The 19,559-nt window shown below is 49.8% G+C and overlaps 3 protein-coding genes across 3 annotated transcripts; 1 reads left to right on the forward strand and 2 right to left on the reverse strand.

Moving 5' to 3' along the window:
• Positions 1-1,413: 1,413 nt before the first annotated feature.
• On the reverse strand, positions 1,414-8,088 carry BDV17DRAFT_295106 (putative tRNA-splicing endonuclease; the record flags this gene model as incomplete). The annotated part of the gene is made up of 4 exons (XM_073762989.1): positions 1,414-1,524; positions 1,590-1,685; positions 1,809-7,986; positions 8,066-8,088. 4 exons carry the CDS (start codon positions 8,086-8,088, stop codon positions 1,414-1,416), a joined length of 6,408 nt encoding a protein of 2,135 aa, XP_073611575.1.
• Positions 8,089-8,606: 518 nt separating this feature from the next.
• Positions 8,607-14,376, reverse strand: BDV17DRAFT_273725 (uncharacterized protein). The gene is made up of 5 exons (XM_073759043.1): positions 13,463-14,376; positions 10,445-13,390; positions 10,163-10,392; positions 9,570-10,114; positions 8,607-9,448 (listed from the first exon to the last, which is right to left on the reverse strand). The coding sequence occupies exons 1-5, from the start codon at positions 13,910-13,912 to the stop codon at positions 9,312-9,314; spliced, it is 4,308 nt and encodes a 1,435-aa protein (XP_073611576.1). The 5' UTR covers positions 13,913-14,376; the 3' UTR covers positions 8,607-9,311.
• A 2,490-nt stretch (positions 14,377-16,866) lies between these two features.
• BDV17DRAFT_295108 (uncharacterized protein) lies at positions 16,867-19,178 on the forward strand (the record flags this gene model as incomplete). The annotated part of the gene is made up of 7 exons (XM_073762990.1): positions 16,867-17,725; positions 17,772-17,873; positions 17,925-17,977; positions 18,034-18,163; positions 18,215-18,293; positions 18,344-18,497; positions 18,549-19,178. 7 exons carry the CDS (start codon positions 16,867-16,869, stop codon positions 19,176-19,178), a joined length of 2,007 nt encoding a protein of 668 aa, XP_073611577.1.
• Positions 19,179-19,559: the final 381 nt, after the last annotated feature.

Below are 19,559 nucleotides of genomic sequence, written 5' to 3' on the forward strand. Positions count from 1 at the left end.
TTCACTGATCACATTACTATTGCTGACTCCCCACCGAACCTACGCACATTCAAATGAGTTCACTCTTACAGTTCCAACCACAAGTAAGTAATAATGTAAATATATTGAACAATAAGTCAATAACTGTCAAGTATTCGACGTGAAGAAGCAAACATAGGATCTGTTCTCAGCCGCCCTAGGTGGCCTCTGGAATCGAATTCGAAAGCTTCTGGAAGCGATGAAGAAGGTTGGCACTAACTGGCACTAAGGGGCACCGGTGGCATTGGTAAAGAACTGATTTTCCGGCATTGCAGCGATCTGAATAATCCTTAGAACCGTATTCTGTTGGTGCTGGGTTGCCCGACGGCTCCAGGATGCCTCCCCAGCTCACATTGCGTAGGTCCAAGTCTGGAGAACAAATCGATTGAAGATGCTTCGTATCAGGAAACTCATCACAGACATGGATGACATGGATTAGCCTGCACTGCTGCAAAAATGAGAACAGCCAATGATAGGTAGCACTAGTGCTGCCCTGAAAAAAGAGGCAGCCTTGGAGATATCTGTCAGCAGAACCTAGGCAGTCCCTCACCTCGACTAACACTGTCGACATTCTACATATTCAGCCCTGGCTCCCTCATAGCCTTCTCTTTTCCAATCCAGATGATGCATCGCCTCATCGATCTTCGATAGAACTGTTGGTGGTTTGGTCGTGATCCTGCAGCGATCGCTCGGAGCAAATGTACTCCGAAGGTTTAGGAGACGTAAAAGGCCGTGTGCATCAAAGGATCAGTCCCTTGAAGCGCCCATGCAACCGCGCCCACCTTAGATCCACCGTTCATATGAAACGATATATACTTGAGGAAGGCAATCGCGAGCTCGGTCAATGGGTGTCATGCGCCGCAGAGAAGTTGACTCTCGGACTCTACACAGGGCAATCGATTCATCCGATAGTAGGTAGCTGACTTTGTTGATCGAAGAGCTTGCGGACCGAAGGAAGGAAGCAGTTGGTGAGTTCCCGCGGGGTATTAGCCTAATCCCACCTCACTTAGGCCTAATCCTACTACCACCTACAGTACTGTAGGCAAACCCGCGTTTATCGTATCTACGAAGAACTAAGAACTTCGTCTTGTTTTAATACCAGCGGATACTATATGCACATAACCCCCCTCTTTCCGCCAACAACCCAAACGCCACAGTATGCTTGTTGCCCAAGTTATGCCCATAGCATAGCGTATAGACTATTGCAGTCTAGATTTTCATGCAACGTTGCTCTGTCCAATTATGAATTGAGTCAGAATGGCTCGGGAGAAGGCGAAATGTGTAACGTGGAGAGGGATAGAGAAAGAGAGATGGCACCTGCGCATGCGTATCATGATGTAAGGGAAGTGAAGAAGTATATCGTCGGAATTGGAAGATATAGACAGGGTCCATGGTCTATCGACGCTTTGGTCGGATGAAGGGGTCGGCTTGTTTCTTCTTTCGCATTGGTGGTGGTGGTCGCACTCCGTTTCCAGCTCCAGACCCTTGTGGTGGACGATTAGGAAGCTAGGAAAGCAAGCATATTAGCGCGTATTTCGAAATGTAGTCTGATTGACGAGTGCGGAACGTACATTACCAGGATTTGGACCAGACTGCGGACCGCCCTTGGATGGATTATTGTTCAGCGGAGCGTATGCTGGCCCATCACGCGAAGGCTTGACCAGATTCTGGATTACGAGTTAGTCAATTCAGCACCAATGTCATGCTATCTGAATGGGTCGCTGGGAGCTGCTGGCCCTGCTGTGCGAACACAAACCCTCAAGGGCACTCTTTCAACATCTTGAACATACCTCTGTAGTTGGGGAAGGGACATTGGCGTCAAGCTTTCGCCGCTGGTTCTTCGGGCCACTCGGTGCATTTCGCGGTGCGCCTAGATCATCCTTCCCACTTCGCGGACCCTTGGAGCCATCAGACGCTGGAGAATCTGTACGTTTGCGCTTGCCTGCGCCTTCGGCGGGCGGTGGTTTCGGCTTGTCCGTGGTGATTTGTACCGTAGGCACTTTGGGATCATGACCACCCAGCTGTTTGAGCCGTTGCTTCTCCAACCGCTGTTTCTGGTTCCGCGAATGGTGGAGTTCTTCCCGGGCGATGCGCGTCTTTTCATGCTTCGGCAAGGGCTTCATCGAGCTACATGTATGTGAACTATGGCCGAATTGTCCGCACTCTGTGCAGCGTTCCTTAGTACATTTGAACTTTGTATGGCCGAGTTCTCCGCATCTGAAGCAAGTGCCGCGTGCTATTTCTTTGGATTCTTCGTTATCGCAGTTGGGCGTCAAATGCGCGAAGCTGCCGCATATACCACAATTGCGTGTCTCGTCCAGCCCATTGCCGCCACCTGATGGTCCCTCAGGTTTGGAGATTGGCGGCGTATTCTTTCCTGATGCAGTTGCCGAGAACGGTGACTCGGAGGGAAGGTTATCGAGAGACGCTGAAGATGGCCGGGATACAGACCCGGCGGAAGGGGCCCTTGACGGTGCCGCAGACTCTGAAAGGTCGGCTTCAGCCATCTCCACGTTCTTGTAGCCTGTGAACTGGGGTTTCTGGAGAAGTTTCGTGATATCGCCATCGGTGTACACATTTCGCTGACGAGCATCGGTAATCAGGCCCTTCCAAAACTCGCCTTGAACCAATGACTGCGAGTTACCAAGAACCCATAATGATGATTTGGCACGGGTAAGACCAACGTTCATACGACGAATATCAGACAAGAAACCGATTCCCTTGTTGGAAGCACGGACACAAGAAAAGATGATGACCTCGCTTTCCCTACCTTGGAAGGCATCTGTAGTGTTGAAGTCAATCACATTGAAGATGGCATTTCCGTATTTGTTAGCGAATTGACTTTTCAGCTCGCGTAGCTGACCCTTATACGGCGTGATGATACCGATTTTGCGGCAAAAGTCGTATTCTCGGAAATCGGTTAGGAGGCGCTCGTAGAGCTGCATCGCAACTTTCAGTTCTGCCAAGTTAATCAAGGAGTGGCCCTTTGTCGCACTTTGATGGAGACCCTGCACGTCGAAAAATCGGTACGGACTGAGAAGCTCGCTCTGATGCCATGGTCGAGTCCGAAGACGAGCCATATTGGGACCGTCTTGTAGCCGACCGTCATAGAATGCCGTTGAAGGAAACTTGCTGATTTCCGGATGCATACGATATTGGGTATCCAGCAAATGAACATCGTCGGGGTGATTCGCTTGCATCCGAACGAACAAACTCTGCTCGTATTGATACTTTGAAGCGACCTTTGACAAGACTGTCGGCGGTAACTGTTTTGGGTCTCCGACGAGAATACACTTAGAGCATCCATACTTGAGCGGGATCAATGCACTCAGTTCAATCGATTGAGCCGCCTCGTCAATTACAACAGTCTCAAACTCGATGTTCAAGTTCTGGAACATCTCGTGCCCACTACCACTGAGCGTAGCGCAAATGATATGAGCGCCATCAATGATCTCTTGTTGAATTCGTCGACGATTGAGATCGGCATCACGGGCCGCAGTGTGGTTCTTGTCTCTCGCGTTGTCAATATGAAGACTCAATTCCGACCTCTTCTTCTTGAGTAGGTCAAATTCCCGCTGTAGTTCGTGGGTGACAGGAAGACCTTGAGCTTTACATTGATCCATCCTCGATCGTGTCTCCTTGAACGCGGTGTCTGCAGCCTTGTGCTCCATGTAGATTTTCTGTAAATCTGTTTCGCCTGATTCTTTGCCGGACTTCTGACTCAGCCTAGCATTCACCAATTCGTCAAGCGTTACATCAAGAACATTGGTGTTTATAGCATCTGTTCTTCCCAGACGGATAACCGATAATTTCTCGTTGCGGCCGTGGATCGTCTTGACGCCTTCTTTGAAACGCATGACCAACTCATCGACAGCAGCATTACTGGGAGCACAGACAAGGAGCTTCTTCGATGTTGCTTTTGGTGCGGGCCTTGGATTCCCTGCCGCGGTTGGGCGTGATATCGAAATTCCTTTATCCGCCCCAAGCGAGTTCGTCAAAAGAGCACCAACAAGAGCAACGATAGTCTTCGTCTTTCCGGAACCGGGAGGCCCTTGAATCAAGGTAAAAGCGTCATTGTCCAGGGCAGACTTGATCGCCTTTGCTTGGGCAGGATTGACATTATAGTTGTCCGCGAGAGGCTTGAGACTGGCATCCGAATATTTGAGGATAGGCGAGGGTTTAGCTCTGACGATTTCATCGCAAAGATCGTAATATTGCAGAGCCATGAGAGCACCAAATTCGCGCTCAAGCGGTGTTAGGGATGTTATCTTTGCTCCAAAAATCGTTGCCTCAGGACCAAGTGAGTTGATAAAAGGATTACCAGGGTTAACCCTGTAGGAGATTTCGATATTGCCCTTCTTCCTGTTGATATTAGCAACCCTGGCAAGGCAGTGGGGTGCTGATGAATTCGTCGCTGGGTTGCTTGCTTTAGAAAGCAATACCAAGTCCGCTTCACCAATACCCAGATCTTTGACTTCAGTTCCTGCCATCATCGTGCTCACTTCGACAAATGAGTCCACCGACAAACGCGTCGCGACCTTGATCTCGAAAGACTTGAAGGAACCTTCTTCCTTTGATGATTGGAATCCCTGCCAGGCTTCAAGTATCAACAGAGGCTCAAATGTCCGCTGATACTCCAGAGGATCTCGAAAGGAGCTGGAGACAAGACTGTAATCGGTGCGTCCAGAATTGGGAGGCAGGTCACCGCTGGCAAAGAAGTCCCAAGCAAGAATAGTGCGGTGCAAAGACGAAAGATCCGGAGCAAGTCGAGCTCGCATATCTTTCGCAGAACGCATTTGCTTAATCTTCTTGACGGGGCCTTGTATCTTCAAGGATTTCTTTTTGCTCTCCTCGTAAGCCTTGACGGCGTCAGACTTTGAGCTCTTGGGACCGAACAGTTCCCTGTCGAGCTCGTCCTCGCTTTCTGATTCTGACTCGGAGCCAGAAGAGACCATCATGCTATCGGCAGGAGAGTGGACCTTGCCTTTCACCCCAAGGCCAGTAATCGCGGAACCTTGCATGGCAGTTTGCTCGGCGACACCTGTTGGGGCATTCCTCTTCAGGCGCGCCAGCTCCGCCAGATCACGCTTCTTCTTAGCCTCCCTTTCCTTTTCACGCTTCTCTCGGAAGGATTGAACGGCAAGATTCGATTTCAACGGAGCCACAGGCGCAGACGGTATCGGCTTGGCAGTAACAGGAAGCGACTTCGCAGACCTTTCTAGCCTCTTCTTTGCATCCCTAGCCGCGAATGTTTCCTTGCTAAGTTCAACAGATCGGGAGAGCTGTAATAGAACACTGTCCGAAATATCGCTTTCATCAAAATCGTCTGCAGCCCTTGAAGGGCTTGGCGAAGCCGAAGCTTCGGCGGGTTTGGCAAACGAGGTGATCATGCTCTGCTTCTTGAGGCTTGCAGTAGAGGCAGTCACAACCGATTTCTTGTAGTAGGCCTCCAGGGCTCTTACAAGTTCCGCTTTCTCCCGTGGGGTAATTATCGTTTTGACGGTGTTGTTGACTGCAACGCCCTCGATGAAACTCAAAGCATCCTCTTTAAGGGTTGTCACGCTGAGTTCGCCCAGACGACGAAGGACCTTGGACACAAGCCCAACCAACGTCGTTGCAAGGTACTCATCTTTTAGCCGTAGCCACTTGGCCATTCCGCTCATCGTTGCTGTTGGGGGCTTAAGGAAGTTTTCGCGAGCGGCAGCCTCCTGAGTAGGATCCGCATCGATAACGGCGCTCAGGAAAACAGCATACTGACTGAACAGAAGGTCTGCAAACTGGATACTGTCCCGACAAAACTCTAGCATTACCGCTTTGTCGTTACCTCGACGATGCCATTCTTCTGTTTCGTAAAAGACGGTCGTCAAAGCTTGCCAGAGATATTCCCAAAGCTTTTGAAGGGACAGAGTCTCTCTGCGGTCGGCAAGTTTGCGAGTTCTGAGCATACCCGTCTGGCTATCGCAGAGAATATCCACAATGTCTGTACCAGTGTGTATCATTCTCGGCGCCGACGCAAATGTCTTCATGTTCGATATCCGTCGGAATGACCAGCTAAGCCCGTACATCGTCGTGGTGAAGAAGGACTGGAGCAGGTGGGAGATTGCATCTCTTCGAGCAGATTGTCCGCTGACGTTTTTTATGAGGTCGATGGCAGCTTGGTAAGTATTGTGATCAGCGGCGAAAAGAGCTGATACTAAAGCACTGCCAGTATCTTGGCTCTTGAAAAGCTCATCGAGGTGTTCAGGTTTGAAGTCGGCTAGCCGCTCAATGATTTGACAGGAAATATGAGTAAGGTGGCCGTAGATGGTGTTGAAGTGCGTCTTCTCTGGCTTCGTCCCCTCTTTCAAGGAGAACTTTTCAAGACCAACCAGTGGTAAGATTCCGAGCAGAGCAGACGTCGAAAGAGATAAGTCATCTTCATGGAGGTGTAGGATGACCGCATCCCATATAGCGGAAGAATACGTACTCACACCATGCTGGAGTGAGCCATGCTTAAGGATAACCTCGTAATCACTTTTCAGGGATTGGCACTCAAGAGCTAATGTGTTGCGAATGACATCCATGCAGAGCGACTTGACTGCGCGCTGCTTTCCCTGCTCAACAGCGAATTGTGGAGGTTTGAGGATCGTGTTGATGTATTCGCTCACGACTCCCAGGGTCTCGGATAAGACAATTCGTGCCACTGATTCTCTTGACGACTCATGGTCCGTAAAACTGCGAAGTGTATGAAGAAGGCTGATTAGGCCGACATCGAAGCAGTGATACCTTGCCAGGTTCGGGAAGCACTGATTTTGCAGCCGATCAATAAGTTGATAGACAAGCGATCTGCAAGCCGTAGGCTGGTGAGGTCCTTTCAAAGACGACATAAATGGGTTGACCCATGATAACATATCCTTCATCGCCGACTTTTCGTAGGGCTCACCCTCTGTGGCTTGCATAAGGAAGGCCTCAAGCTGTGGATTATAAAAAACAACCTCAACGATAGCCTGTGGCGATATCGTTTGCATTGCGTCCCAGAAATCCCCAGGTGCCTTCTCTAAGAAGATTTGAACAGTGCCCAGAGTGAATCGCAGACCAGGAGATTGTATCGCAAGATGTTCGACGGAGAGACGACATGGGTCGATATCGAGAGCACGTAGGTTGTGCGTGATCTGCTCTTTATCCAGTCTTCTGGCAATAAGCTGCATACCACGCCAAAGTCGCTGCACAATAGGTAGCTGCACCGGCTGTTGAGACGCTGCCCTTAACGCACCAAGTAAACCTTCCTTGATTGCCCAGTCGAATTCCGTCGTCGTAGGAGGTCGCTGATACCGCATCCATGAATGAATAGCCCAGAAGCTGCGACTTTGGTTCGAATCGAAGAGAAAGCGGGTGACTGCTGGAATATAATCCGAAACTTTGAGAGTGCGCTTTGTCTGAATCAGCCTGAAAGGTTCGTCAAAATGCTCCGTCAATAAACTGTCGTTGCGCAGCATAGTATCACAGCTCAGAGTCTCGAATATGGATAACAATGACGCTCTATCAAGGATGTTCAACCCAATCTGCTCCGGCGGGACCGCTTTCAATTGGGCCGTCGCATTCGTCAAGTTCCTCGTGATACGTTTGATGTCCCATTCGTCGAGCATTCGGGAGAACCTTTCAATATCTTCATCGTCGTAATTCTCCTTGAGTTGTTCCATAAGCCATATCTTTCCAATGTAGTATTCCTTGATGCAAAGATCGCACTTCTCCAACGTGTCGTCTATCTTCATCCAAATCCACTTTTGCAGCTCCTCGACTTCCTCGTTGTAAGCCAGAATCCGCATGCAAGATAAGAAGTCTTCTTTGCGCTCTTTAGCCTCCGCCACTAATTCTGCAACTGTCCTCCCGGACTCATGCGTCTCGCTCACATCATCGTATCGTGTGTGGTCGTCGTCATTTTGCCGGGGGCATAGGATGTGGAGTTCTTTCGGGAGGGCTTGGAGTTTCCTAGAATTAGAGGATCGTTCAGTATCCAGACGAGAAGTGGTGGAAAAGTGATGTGAATGAAGCGCCGCTCAAATCTTACGCGATAGTCTTCATGAACTCCATGGCCACCTGCTATTCAACCTGAAGTGATATGTTCCACGGGCAAGCAAACAGTCGCACCACATTCCTTCGGCAGGAAGATGATGAGGATGCGAATGATATTAGAATATAGATAGAGTCTAAGACCGATCACATCCAGGCCGCGATTACTGAATGGTTCTAGATGATCATAGTAGCTTATGAAAGCTAAACACTTTAAAACGAAGTTGTAGAAGTGGAAGACGCTATGCAGGTTCGGAATACGCCACCGAGGAAATGAGCGATATATGGTCGAGATAGTGGAGTGTCTGGCAGATCAAAGGGTCCAAAATGGTCTTTCTACCTCTCAGGTGAGGCGGAAACTGTTCAAAAGTCGGAATTCATTGAAAGAAAGAAAATAATCGCAGGCAATGGAGTCGTTTACTGTTGATACATAAATGGAAGGCGGTGAGGCACGCTAAAAGCCACTTTACGCGCCGACGCGCCTCAAACGAGTACCTATATGGCACACCTCAGGGCTATACGCAGTAGTCAGAAAAGACTTAACTGACAAACGACTGTCTTTGTAGAATTCGACAGGGCTAACGCTCATAAAAAACGTGCTTCTCAAATACGTCCACGGTTCAAGTACGAAGACTCCGGCGTAACAAGGCTCGCCATCGAGCAAAAAGTATGTATAAGAAAAGGAAATTATGGGTGAGCAGCGGAAACAGAAGCGCGAAGCGGATGCGTTCGCATAAAAGTTTTTGTACAGTAAAAAATGGAAAGAAGAAAAGCAAAGAGAAGGTGAAGCAGGGCTTAGGCCATGGATGAATAAAAGAGCATGGGCAAGAAAAAGATGATGTGGAACGCTCCGGCGTAAGGAATAATAGGTATAAAAAGAATTAAAGTCGCACCCAACCACCCATATGAGTAACCGAACGCCTTCTATCGGGGAATCGACAAATGGTGCGACACGCAAGAGCCGCTGAAGCAAGAAAAGAAGCGAGAAGACTACTCGTCAAACAAAGATAAGAAACAGATCAAGATGCAGTGGCAAGAAACCGACATGGAGCCGTCAAAGACATGATGTTAGTATATGCAGAAGTCAAAATGTGGTTCAGGCGCGGCAGGGTGGGAACGCCTGCTTGAATCGGCCGTAGACCGGTGCTTCGAAGGACCGTCGAGAAAGGGTCATGAGCCTTTGAGGGGACTATGAGGACTTTGGGGCCGCTGGGCACCGGTTGTAAGCGATGATTCCACACGCGTTAGGTTGTTGGCGGACGTGAAGCCGTCGGCTGCGTCAAAGCTCTGTCGGGCCCTATCGAATGAATGTCGTGTCCGCTCGGCTGAGGATCGTACGTAGTCGACTGCCTGGGGGTGGGGATTCCGGGTTGTGTCAAGACTAGAAGCATAGGTGGTCCCGTTACTACCATTCTGGCCGCGCTGGTTATGCGTACGAACCGTCGGGGCAACGGATTCCGCATAGATCTGCTGATCATCTGAAAAAGGATTTTGCCTCGTACCAGGATCGACCGGCTTCCCCAGATCAGAAGAGGCCGCAGAATCATTCGCAGAGCCAGCTGCTTTTGGAATAAAAGTTTCGTAATCATCCAGGTATTTGAATTTGCCTTGGGTGATTTGTTCACGGATGATATCAACATCGAGCGGGAAGAAGACCTTCTGAACGGACTTCACCATGAATCGGGGGAGGAGACATATCGTGACTGTCACAAGAAGCAATATCCAGAAATCGAGTGTTCCATATGTTTGAGCAGCAGCTCCGTAGAATTGGGCTGAGGCTTGCACAGAGGAATAGACTCCGGTCCAGAAGAAGATGAGGAGGCAACTGATCGCGTTGATCAAAACCGTCAACCAATCCCATCTGTAAGTGTTCATGAGGATGTAGGTATTGCTGGCGATGACAGCACAAGAGGCGACTAAAATACCCATCCGATTCCGGTCACTGACGTCTTTGCCGCTAGGGTGCACGAAATTGCCTGGCTCGTATAGAAGATACGGTATGTAGAAGCATATGACGGACTGATAAAAGCCGTCCAGCATATGCAACCTATACTGGTTAGTAAAACAAGTAGAAATAACAAAAGAGTTAACGAACCAGAACTTCGTTTGAGACCACTCGAGCCTCTCGATACCCCTCATGTACAGTTGGGGCACAGCGAGCGACACTTTGTCGTCCACATCCTGATCAAAGATACCCATTAAGATAACAGGTAACGATGTGAACGCCAAGTTGACCAGAATAATATAAGTGTAATCGAACAGGTAAGAGCCGTCAAAGTCATTGTAGATCGAGTACCAGAAAAGCGCGAAGGTCCAAACCAAGTTCTTGTGATAATGTCAGCCGAGCACCAACGAAGTATCCGCAAAAAACACTCACCTTGTAAAAGAAGTTGGCAGTTGTTTCTCCCAGACGTCGGTAAGAGTAGCGTCCATGAACAAGAATAAGTCTTTGTAAGAACCGGAACTGGCCAATAGCATAATCCGCTGACATGGCAGCCTGACGACCCTCCTCACCGATGATTCCGACACCAACATCAGCGGCCTGGATCATGGCCACGTCGTTAGCTCCGTCACCGATAGAAAGTGCCATGATATTTAGACCCTCTTTGACGAGCTTGACGACGGCAGCTTTCTGAGCGGGGCTAACTCGGCAGCAGAGGACGGACTTGCATTGTTTGCAAAGAAGAAGGAACCTTTGCTTCATCTCGTCATCGAGCATAATCTTGAGTGTCTCACCATCAATCACGATGGCATGAGTAGCTTCCGGTGGGGTGTGGTCTTTTCGTGCAGCAATTAACTCTTCGTCAGATCCCGTCAGGCCAAATTTCCGTAGGTGATTGTCCAACTCCTGCGACGCTTGTTGTCGCTGATCTCCGGGAATATTGAAGACGATCAGTTCCATTTCGTTAGTCAAGAGGTTGCAGGAAAATCCAATGTTGATGGCAGTTTCGACTTTATCACCAGTCAGAACCCAAAGCTTGATGCCTGCCCTGGCCAACAAAGATATCGTATCGGGTACACCATCTTGCAGCTTGTCCTCAATGGCAGTGCCTCCAATGAGCATGAGATCCTGTTCAATAGCATTTGCTACATTTTCGAGCTTCTCTTCACGATCTGTCAATGCCGCGGCTGCAATGTCATGTTCCTTGACCCATGCACGATATTCCTCCTCAGACAGAAGTCGGTCTGCAACACAGAGTGTTCTCAACCCTTCACGGGCGAAGACTTCCAGATGCCGAGCTGTTTCTTTGCGAAGCTCCTGTTGCTTTCCTGGCGCTAGACGCGAGTAGATGATACTGTCTGCACCCTTGCAAAACAGTCTTATGCTGCGATCAGGCATGCGGACAATGGCACTCATTCGTTTTCTGGTTGAGTTGAACTCCAGGGTATTTAGAACGGTGTAGGTCCGCTCTTCGCCCAGGACGTTCAGAATTAGGTCATCGTTTGATCTTCCAAGCAACGTAAAGCCGCAATCACGCGCAGTGCCAACCAGAGCTGTCTCGTCTGGTGACTGCGCGTTGAACTCGATCTGCGGGGGATCACCAGGAGTATGCTCAGTGATGACCGAATGACACAGCGCAAGGGCAAGCATGAAATGTTGTGTAGCCTGTTTCTGGGCTTCGCCATGCTGGCCACTCATGTCTGCGACGTAATCAGGCGATACAAAGGTGAGGTTTTCGTCTCGCAGATACGGGTTATCGTGCAAGTCTCGAAGCATTCCAACCATCCTGGCTGTATCCACAGCTATCTTTTGGCGAGCCCTTGCAGCTTCAGCATCAGCATCTCCCCCTTCTCTTCGCACAAGGCCAACTTGAGCCTCCGTGAATGCTTCGCCGTAAGAGACCCCATTTACTGTGCACTTCTTGAAGTCCATGACATTTTGGGTCAATGTACCAGTTTTGTCGGAGAATATGTATTCGATCTGCCCCACATCATCGGATATGTTCCACGACTTCGGTATGCAGGCGATACCGAGCTTGTCATAGTACATAAAGACGTCGCTGTGAATGAATAGCGCCTGGGCTGTGCGAACAATTTCGAGCGAGATGTAGAGGGAGATTGGCACCAAGTTTTGGAACAAGATAAGAGCAACCCAGAAAGTGATGATACCGGTAATTGCGGGTGAGCTGCCATAGGCCACCTCAAAGTAATTGAGAGACCTGTCATTTGAGGACCATGCCACACCGTTGACTATACCGGAAACAAGGCACATGATGAATAAGATGACGAAGTTGTAGATAACGTTCCAGTTGAGGTCCTTGGCAAGCTGGGGTCGTTTATTTGGAGTTTCACCGGAATTGAGCATAATCTTCGTTTCAATACCGGTGAAAACGACAACTCCAAGGACCCACTCGGTATTGCGAAGAGAGCAACCACGTAGGAGAAGGTTGTTGATTGTGATTGGTTCAACCTGTTCTTTGCGAGGCGACTCGGGGTATTCGGGGTCACGCTGATCCCAGCGCACAGCACCATTGTAGGCGTACAGGTTAGGGTGAGGGGCTTCGCTCTCGATGATGAACTCCGACCTTTCGCAATCACGCGCATGCCGGACTTTCCGACTGCAATGGAGGGCATGCCGAACTTTAAGATTGGTTTCACCGTCAAGACTCTTTGTTTCCACATAGCACGCACCATCTGGGTCGGAAGTCGACAGAATTACAATATCCGCAGGAATGGGATCGCCATTGTACAGTCGAACGAAGTCACCGACCTGTAGACTTTTCCAGTAGTCACGCTTGAACCTAGCAGCGCCAACGACTTGCTTGGACATGTCAACCACACTGCCAATCTTCCTCGGGGAACCGACAGAGTTTTCTGACGGTGCCATGCTATTACGAGCCGCTTTGTCCGGGTGAAGGTACTGGCTTGGTCCCGAGTTTGGTAGTGGCCAATCTGAGCGAGCATCGGGAACCGGAGAGGAAACCGGAGTCATTTCCATTGCTTCTTCCTGGCCACGACCGCCTTGTTGCGAGTCCATAGATGCTCTCGGGGAGGTATTGGTTACGAAGGAAGCTCGCCGTTCGGTAAATGTTGCCTCGGTATTCTCCGGCGTCTTTTGGAACATGGCTCGAAGCTTGCGATAGGTCCAAATCGTCCCTCGAGTACAAGCTTTCTTGAAGCGTCGCCACAGAGAAACATTATCTTCAGTGGAATTCACGTTGTCCCATTCCACTAATCGATGCACGGGGGAATTATTCAGCTCAGTGTCGAGTACGGTCCGGCGCCAATCCTCGATCGCATCTTTCACGGCCGTCACGACAATGATAACAATTAGAGGTACAGTGTTGAGGGCAGGATTGTCGACACCGAATATGGAGAAGAACTAACGGATTGTGATGTCAATATTAGCTTTACACGCAATTCCAATCCAAATGAGAAAGGCGCAGGGACTTACACCGAGGATAATGATGAAGAGGAAGTAAATGTTGGCGATGTTCTGGAACTGGAACCACAAGTTCTTGGGTACGAAGGTTATAGGCGTGTACTTTGCCGTGCGGACCTTGTTCCGGGGGTAGTTTGCCTTGGGATGGCCATCCTCGTCCCTTTCCGACTCGGGAAGCGGGACGTTGACGTACACCTTTCTGCTTTCTCCGTCCGAGGGTGCACCTGGTGGTGGCTCTGTCGTCGAATTGACCGCAGTTGATTTTCGTTTCTCGTCTTTCATTTCTTTGCGCTTGTGGTATCGGTCCATGATTGAAACGCGTTTCCGCATACCTCCGGCGTTGGTGGCTCGATGAGTCGCCCATCGTTGGCGATTTGTCGGCGTCGATATGTTACTGTCCACCGAGCGGAGCGGAGGTGGGGGAGGGTCCATGCCACTCGGGTCAAAGTTAACTGAAGCCATGCTAGACTAGTGCTCGCTCGTAAAGAGCGTGAAGTCGCGCAACTCGGTTGTATGGGTATCAGGGAGCATCCGCCCCTACGAGCCGACTCCGCAACGCAGCCAGTCTGAAAAGGCACTCGTAATCGTTATCGCGCGATTGGAGATGGATAAATAGAGCGCAAACAAGATCTATTGATATAATTCGTAAGGGGGCGGGCGACGAAAGTCAGGAGGCAATAGGGTAGCACGTCGAGATGATACGGAGACGTTCGGTGGTAGGCACAACACAGGGAAATGGCGGCTCGAGGGGGAAATGATGAACGAACGAAATCAAACACCATAAGCCATGATATGCTAAATGAAAGTTATATAGAAGACAAGGGTATCGTGAGGAACAATCCTCATGCAGTGGGAGGAGCTGGAGGGGAGAGTGAAAGATTATGGAGTGAAAACAAGAACCGTTAAGGACAGCAGCAGTTCTGGAGCACTCGCGCAGGCTGACGGGACACGGGATGAGACTGGGAGAGCCTGTGACCAGCGCGATACCCAGCTGAGCGGCACGATTCTTGGTCAGCATCGCCCAATTACCGTCACTTAACATACATAAATCTGTACAAATGCTTATCCTCAGCAATACTGTTTAATTAACTGTCTACTTCCTTCAGTAGAATCTCTTCAATGGACTCTTCTCTTCAGTGTCAGTCCACAGCTGCCTAGTTTCGAATCAAGAAACCCTTCTCCCTGATTCCTTCCCGGTTAATTTGCTGACACCTTGCTAAGCGCCTACTCTGGAGGCTATACTTTACTTCGAATCTCACAGCTTACTGGGGACATCCACCACTTCCGGTAATTTTTGGTGTATCCGACCGTACCATAAATACGGCAGGCTGGATCTCCTACGAGGAACTTCACTTCACGTCCAGCCTCATCCAAGCCGGCAGTGACAGGTTACGACACACCATGCAAAATCTTGAAAAATGTGGCAACACATCCCTGCGGCGCAATGCCGGTACGCCGTACGCGCATCAATGCGTTGAACCAAACTTCGGGACAGATGAGGCGACAGCCCTGGACGTCAGTCGTGAAGAAATTATTCAGCAACGGTTTTGATCCGAGCGAGGTATGCCGGTCGGAATTTCGCCTCTCTCTCTCTCTAAATTGGCCGCTCGACTTGTTACGGGCGAACCATAGAGATGAACCATCGCCGTCGGCCTCAGTCCTTGAGCCCGTTGCCTAGAACTTCGATAGGATGGCTGCGTCTATGTCCATCGACAAAACACTCTGTCCGGTCTGGATATCAATCGATCTCATACTTGGGGTCCTCAGCCTGAAACGGACTAGACCATGTACAGAATAGTCATTGTGAGGGTGACGCGAAACACTCCACCTATGGTACAGGGGACGATTCGATCGCACAGTCAACCAGCCTGGGATATCTCTTCTAAGGACATCGTTTGGAGCCTATCCTCGCATTCTATGTATCAGAAAGCAATCCAGAGAAAGTACGAAGCTTTGCATGAAGGCGCTCAAGGAATCAAAAGATTTCAAAGGGAGTTTCTGGCTGTCATTGACTCTTTACCCTCGACAGTCCGCTTCCGCGCCTATACTCTTTCAAGCATGATGTTTGACTCCGTATGGATCCCTTCACAACTATGATTCAAGATCTCGCCGACTCCTAATCTCCGGAGTTCCGAGCAGAACTCCTGTCCCTTCGTTCTGGTGCCCCCTTCTCGAATTTCGGCGCCCGCGGCACAGACCAACTTCCCTGACCACGTATAAATTGTGGATCCATCCAACGCGTACAGAGCACATCGTGATTTTAGTTCATCTACCCTTTGGCTCTAAGGCTGTCATACTGAAGCCGTTTCGATTTCGGTTCCTTGGCTCTGGTATTGCAAGGATTGCACTGCGCTGTCAGCGCAAGCACTGCACAGTCTGCACTGCCTCTCACGGTCTTACGGAGTCACGGACAGCCAATCAATTGTCCAGCATATCCAGCAGCCTGCCAGCTTTGTTGTTTTGGCCCAACACGATCTGCCATACGGATACAGACTGTCGACTAGCAAAACTGCCCAGTTGCTTTCTTTGTTTGACTCGTATACGGTGGTTAATCTCATCACACTATTGAAACGGATGGGGCGAAGCCACGATTTTCAACTATCATACTGCCAGTCTGCCACTAAACCTTGAAGCTTGGTGGAGATCAAAATCGAACGGAGTAAGGAGGGATCGACAAAAGAGGGGCCGGCGGTAAAGTTCCCGCCGTTGTTTCCGAGCAGAGGAACATGGTACGATCCTGAAGTTCGGTGGCGTGTCCATCTTCATGGCGCTTTTTCGCTATTGACCCCAGGTCTACCTACAGATACTTTGACATTTTGACGGAATGCTTTTGGAAAGACCAGCCGTTCCTGAGGTAAATGCCTTGGTAAGCTTATATACAGCCCTCCGTCGTTGGACGGACGCGATGTCAGATACATACACCCCGCACCCGCTGAGTTATATATTTAGCAATGCACGCATGACGAGGTGGTCGACTTCCACGTATACGATGATGCGGCGGCTGCTGTAAACGTAGAGACCTATCAGGACAGGACAGGATCTCACGAATCCCATCAATAGCACACCAGCCCTGGCAACGGACTAACCTGTAATATTATCCGTATCGATTATGATGTCTGGAGATCAACCAGTAACCACCAGAAATCGGTGGGTTTTGTACTCCGTAAATATTCTGCTAACCTAATCCCTCTAAAACACTGCTCCAGATTAGGACCTAATAGAGAAGAGATCTTCACTAATTCTTCGATTCATTTTGGCGTTGCATGACATGAGACAAAAAACCTGATCCAATTAAGATATATGCGTTCACGTGACCTCGCGATGGGCGACGCGTCGGACGTGGATGTCGAACGCCCCAGGTTGGAGCTTGAGCTCACTTCAGTAGTGGACTACGCTCACTCTACCACATCCCCGGCATGGCTTCGTCACGGAAGACCACCAGTTGGTTTAAGAAGCCGGAGTTTGCCTTGGGTGCTGAAGATGCCACCTCTGAATCTCCGGCAGAAGATCCCGCGCCGCAGTCCTCCCCCCTCACTGATCTCCCTCAGATCTCACCTTCGGACATCACAACACCGGACAAACCGGACGGACCCTCGTCGCAGTTGAAACGCTCACTGATATGCGCCGCGGAAAACCTTGTCGATGATACTCCGGTGCTCCAGTCAAGCTTCCAAAGTGCCGGAACAGGAGCGTCATTCAGTTCGTCCCAGCGCACCATCAAGAAGGGAAAGGAAGTTGTCATCAGTTCCGATGGCGACGAATCCGACTCAACAGGTTCCATCGAAGATGCGGATGGACTTTTGGCGCAATTCTTGACCCCCGCAAAGCCGACGGTACCTTCGGACTCAGAAACAAACACTGGCGATGATGCGAAAGCAACGCTACGTTCTGGGAAGATCGCGAAGCCTAGGAGCATACTGTCGGCACCCAAAGTATACAAGAACTCCTTGAACAATCTCGTCATGCAAACGGTCTCTGATAATGAGACCGAAGCTGGAATTGCGAGACTGAAGGCTTCAATTGAAGCTGATGCCGCTCGCAAGAATGCTCCGCAAAAAGCGAGCAAACTGCATGAAGGCGTCCTTGCATCTGCAATAGACGATGGAAATAATGATAGTGCTGGTGTTCAGCGTATTCTCGATGCCGTGCGGCGAACGGAAGCTTTCGACCTGGGTAAATCCTGGTCCTTTTTCGACCTCCAGACACAACTACCTCCTGCGCCGGACTTTCCTCGCGATTGCGTCTGTCCTGGAACGTACTTTGCTATACTAAGAGGTCGGTGTCATGGCATTTCTAGAGTTCCGGTACTAACCGTCGCTAGAGCCTGATTCTCGAGAGCGAGCTTTCAATTCCGGCATAGTTGATTTCGCCCTATCCAGGGGACTTCTACCCGACGAGCTGATCAAATGGTTATTCCATGCCAGTAAGTTGCGAATCTGTCTTAAAGTGGCAATATCACTCACACACCGCTTAGTTCCCTCTGAGCCTCGGGATAGTTTGCGACATGCTTACGGTAGGGCATTAAAGGTATGTGTTATCCCTCCCTCGTCCATCCAGAGGCCTCTGAACTAATGATTCCGAAGCGCACGCCAGCAGCACGTATGAAGTCACTCATACGGCCGGAAGACATCGATACTTTGTTTTGGCAGCTGAGCGCGAGGCCTGAGGCCTTAGCTCTGTCAGATGTCGTTGTGCCAGATGCGCTGCCCCAGCGTAAGGTTAACCCATCGTTATCTGGTTCCCCATGACTAACAACATTCATAGACAAGGCCCGGGAGTCGCTACCCCAGCATCACCTAGCATTGATATCCATTCTGGATGTCTTTCGTGATGCCGCAGATCTGTTAGTCAATGCAACGTGTTTTTCAACCATTTCCACTAACAGTCAACCAGTTTCGCAGATGACACCCGGGACCGCATTTTGAGCATCATTTGCCGCCTCCCCTTTGATGCTTCCTTAACTCGCAATACCACTCTTTGCTCAGCGATAGACAGAACTATCACTGCTGTCCTTGACGCTGTTACTGATGAATCTGCTGATTTCTTGGTATGCAATCTTTTATACTGCTGAAACAGAATTTTGCTGAGCAAAGGTCAGGCAAGTAACATCTGCAACATTGCCCATGCTACTTTGAAAGACGCAGAGCTACAGAGTCGTCTCCTGGAACATATTGTGCCAGTGAACGACTGGATTGCAACATTCCGACGTCGCCTTGCGTACATTTTCTTAACAAATGATCCATCAGCCAATGCTGGATCCGAGGACAGGAAGTCCGAAGTCAACAGAATCACCAATCTCCTCAAGAACCCACGATACGACGTCAAACGCTACAAAAGAAAGGATCAGCCTGATTACGACTACGGCGAGCTCAGAGCCGTGACCACCTTCCTCGATACTATCATTGACTCTGGATGGTCAGAGACACAGTTCTCCGATCACGACGCAGAGATCGAGTTCAACGACTCTGTCGACTTGCTTGCTGAACGAGTCAAGAAGATCTTCACTGCTATTGAAGACTCTGGTGCGTCTCATCTCAAGCGTACGCTCGCGAAGGAGGCCTTGGAGTCTCTCCACTACCGCATCGTCTATACAGTTAGGACGAAGCCGCGGCCGAAGAAGAGCTTCTTTGGGTATTACGAGCCAGAGAAGAAGAACCGAGATATTCGCAAATACGCCAAGAAAGAGGATAAAGAGATTGTCATCCGGTGCGAAAAGCCTGAGTCATGAAATACTCGGACCGGAAATTTGCACCATGGGAGAATTTCCCTCCCCGCTGTTCATGTGTGCTGCTCGGCTAGAAGTATTGTGTATCAGCATACTGCAAGGCCCGGTACATCTTCCTGCGAGGTGTTTGACGTGTTGTTGAACTTCGCCCCACTCCGGTCCTCTTTGGGAGTGACACTGACATTGAGTCAATCGGTGAATATCACCACGCTATTGATCATGATTAGGGTAGGCCATTTTTCAATCAGATCAGCGATCGGACCCCTTCGATTTTGGACCGACGGCGGCGGTACATTGACTCCAAGAGCCTCCCCTAGGCTCGGTCTCATATTACCATCATTTCGCGAGATTTCAGTTAAGCCCCTTACGGCCAGAATACTTTTC

The sequence above is a fragment of the Aspergillus undulatus genome, assembly GCF_047715775.1.
Source record: "Aspergillus undulatus strain CBS 261.88 unplaced genomic scaffold BDV17scaffold_63, whole genome shotgun sequence".
Taxonomy (NCBI): Eukaryota; Fungi; Ascomycota; class Eurotiomycetes; order Eurotiales; family Aspergillaceae; genus Aspergillus; species Aspergillus undulatus.